The 2,890-nt window shown below is 45.2% G+C and overlaps 1 protein-coding gene across 1 annotated transcript; it reads left to right on the top strand.

Moving 5' to 3' along the window:
• Nucleotides 1–399, top strand: N7539_008599 (uncharacterized protein; the record flags this gene model as incomplete). Its single annotated transcript, XM_056938194.1, has 1 exon — nucleotides 1–399. The coding sequence occupies one exon, from the start codon at nucleotides 1–3 to the stop codon at nucleotides 397–399; it is 399 nt and encodes a 132-aa protein (XP_056786576.1).
• Nucleotides 400–2,890: the final 2,491 nt, after the last annotated feature.

Genomic DNA, 2,890 nt, shown 5'->3' with positions numbered 1-2,890 from the left:
ATGGGAATACTATTGGAAGCTGCACAGCGAAACCTCGCAGATGCACAGAGATTGTCCGGATTCCGGACAAAGTGCATTCGTGGATACGAGTCACGTATTATCGATTTCGCCTGGGTGTCGCCGGGGATCAAGAGAAGCACTCTCGAGATATGGCAGCGAGAGATCAGTAGTATTGCTGGCGCTCAAAGTCTTTTCTTTGACGATAGCGATGCCCACTTGACAACTGTTGCTGTCAACTTTGATGAGGCTGAGCTGGCCCCACGCATTGTTGAATTTTTGAAGGAGAAAACAGATGTTTGGTTTAATGAATGCACCATTTCACAGCCAGCAAGTGATACCTTGGCACACTTTACACTCCTGACGACTGGCAAACGCTTTTCAATCAATATGATGGGATAAATGGAAGAAGCCAATCCATAATTTTCTGACTTGAAATGTCATCTCATCCTTTACATAGTGGTACAAAGCGCTGATACCTTTTCAAGAACTGAGAAGGGAACCTTGATTCTGTCTTGCAGCTTTATGACCTGGTCTTATCCATCAGCAGCTCGTCCCAAGTGATCACTTGTTCTTCCCCGCTGCTATCTCCCCCGTATTCTTTTCCTTATCACTCTAGTCTTTGGTCAACTACTTGTGGCTTCTTTACCTTGAACTGAATCTTGCTTCAGCGTTTGATTAAGAAAGAAGACATCTGAATTATTGATTTCTCAAAACACGAGGGTCTGTATAGAAGCTTAAGGGAAAGGCGGCTTGCTGAAGGGCTTGATCGAGCTTCCTCTTGAGTTCGGTCCGACCAACGTAAAGCCCGTGGTGCTGCGGATAGCCCTGGACGGATCTTGGATCCGATATTGTAGTAACTTATTTCTGAGAGCAACAAGTAGCTACAGAGTAGCAGTGGTAGTATCCAAAAAGAGGCGTGGCCTCTTACCGGTATAAGCTGTAGTTTGTTGGTCAAGTGTATGTTTAGTCCAGTAAAGTCTAATCGCACGGGCGTCACAGGAGTCCGGCATATCTCACTTTTGCCCGATTAGTATACAGTAATGAAAGAAGTAGGTTGACATAAACATTTCCAATGGTATTGCTCCAATTTCATGAGACTTTCTGCAGTTATATTGCAGGTATCTGTGAGGCATTAAGGCATTAAGGCATGATGCCTTATTCGGGTGAGACCAAGACGTATTATCAAGCATTGATCATTTAATATACAGTTTATAGACCTACCGGAACCCATTACCACTGGTTACATCAACACCAGTATGTATCTCCGTACAAACATTTTCTGCAGGGGTATTCCCAAGGTCATGATAGACATTGGAGCGTTGTGTCTGATCTGATGCTTGAAAGGATTTTGATCTCTGTCTCTCTGTCTCTGTGGGAAACACCCATCCTCTTCAGGTTTACGTGCCACATTCCCTTTGTGAAGGAACTAATGATGGGGTGTATCGTGAAGGGTTTTTGTCTGTATACAGGTACTGTATGGAAACCCCCGCAGAACGCCCTCCACAGGGATACTCCACAGCGAACCCGTCTGGGTGCTTGGTTTAGGTTGATGAGATAGAGATGAAACGCGAGATTTTTTCTTAACATCGTTTTTGCTGTGGCGAGTCGAGTTTGAAGCCATGCTCATTCCAAGGACGAATGAAATATCGTGGCATCGCGACTGGCGAAGACTTAAGTTTTGATTATAAGTTTGAGAGGATTTTTACACTCGTTTTGGCAGCGGAGATGTTGAGGGCGGGGGGGGGGTTTGATCTCAAATGGGCATCAATCGGGTATTGATGGCAATGCAGTAATATTACTTCGGGTCTCATGTGCGGTACAGTACTCGGGCCGTGTGAGGGCCGTGGAGGAGTTTCGGACTCTTCTGGATCCCTGCCGCGGAACGAATGGATACTAATACAGTACTGTACCCATAGACAACTCCCTCTCTCAGATTCGATATAGCGTTGCTGGATCGTTTAATTGCAAAGGGTGCTCACCATGGCTAGCAAAAGGCCGAGACAAGTTTCATGCACTGGAACGCTATATACCTACACTTCCCACGGAACTGCTCACAACTATGATTCAACTCATCGGCTTCGCCCCCTTCAATCATTCGATCAACACAGGCTATGCAGCCTACTTGTCTAGAGACCTCATTTATCTTTTTTTTCGTACCAAAACAACAATACAAACGCTATGTACTATTGATTTGAAACGTTCTCGTGGGTTATTTCGGAACAGGAAATGGCTTGCCATTGTAGTGGCTATCTAGGAATGCACAAGCCTTGCGTTGTTGTTACTGAAGCATTAAAGCCCGGCTCGGTGGCTTGCTGGGGACGGACAAGTTGCGTGGAATTATGTCAGACTTTTACCGTCACTTTATCAAATAACTTCACTACGGTACTAGATCATCTTCAATCTTATAGCTACGGGCCGGGTCAATTTTCAAATAGGCACAGGGAAACGAAAGACGAAGAGCAAGGGAAGAACAAATTTGTACGGCGATCATATTTAAAATCGTGGTAAGGCAGGCCGCCAACTCGCTGTATAGTTCTTGAAAAGGGTCTTATATTACAATATGTTCTTCTTCCGTTTTGGCATACTAGCCCTGTCTTGTCAATCTCATGTGACCAAGAGGTCTCACGTAATATGTTTTGCAATTAAAAACGTCTTCCTAGACTATCTCGAGCGGTATTGATGAGATACGGCTACGGTAGGGGCAGCAATATCGATGTGTGAGGAGGATGAGGAGTGAGATTGCTGAGGGGGAGAGATTCTACCTAAGCTATGGACTGTGGTGAGTGGCAGAATCACATGCCATGCAAACAGGTATCAAGAAATAGGGAAGTAGTCCGGTAAGAATACGCGATCCTTATACATCTGGCGACAGAACTATCGGCGAAGACGT

Source organism: Penicillium diatomitis (genome assembly GCF_028827545.1).
Source record: "Penicillium diatomitis strain IBT 30728 chromosome Unknown utg000013l_segment0_segment0, whole genome shotgun sequence".
Taxonomy (NCBI): Eukaryota; Fungi; Ascomycota; class Eurotiomycetes; order Eurotiales; family Aspergillaceae; genus Penicillium; species Penicillium diatomitis.
This window is presented reverse-complemented; position numbering and strand designations above follow the sequence as displayed.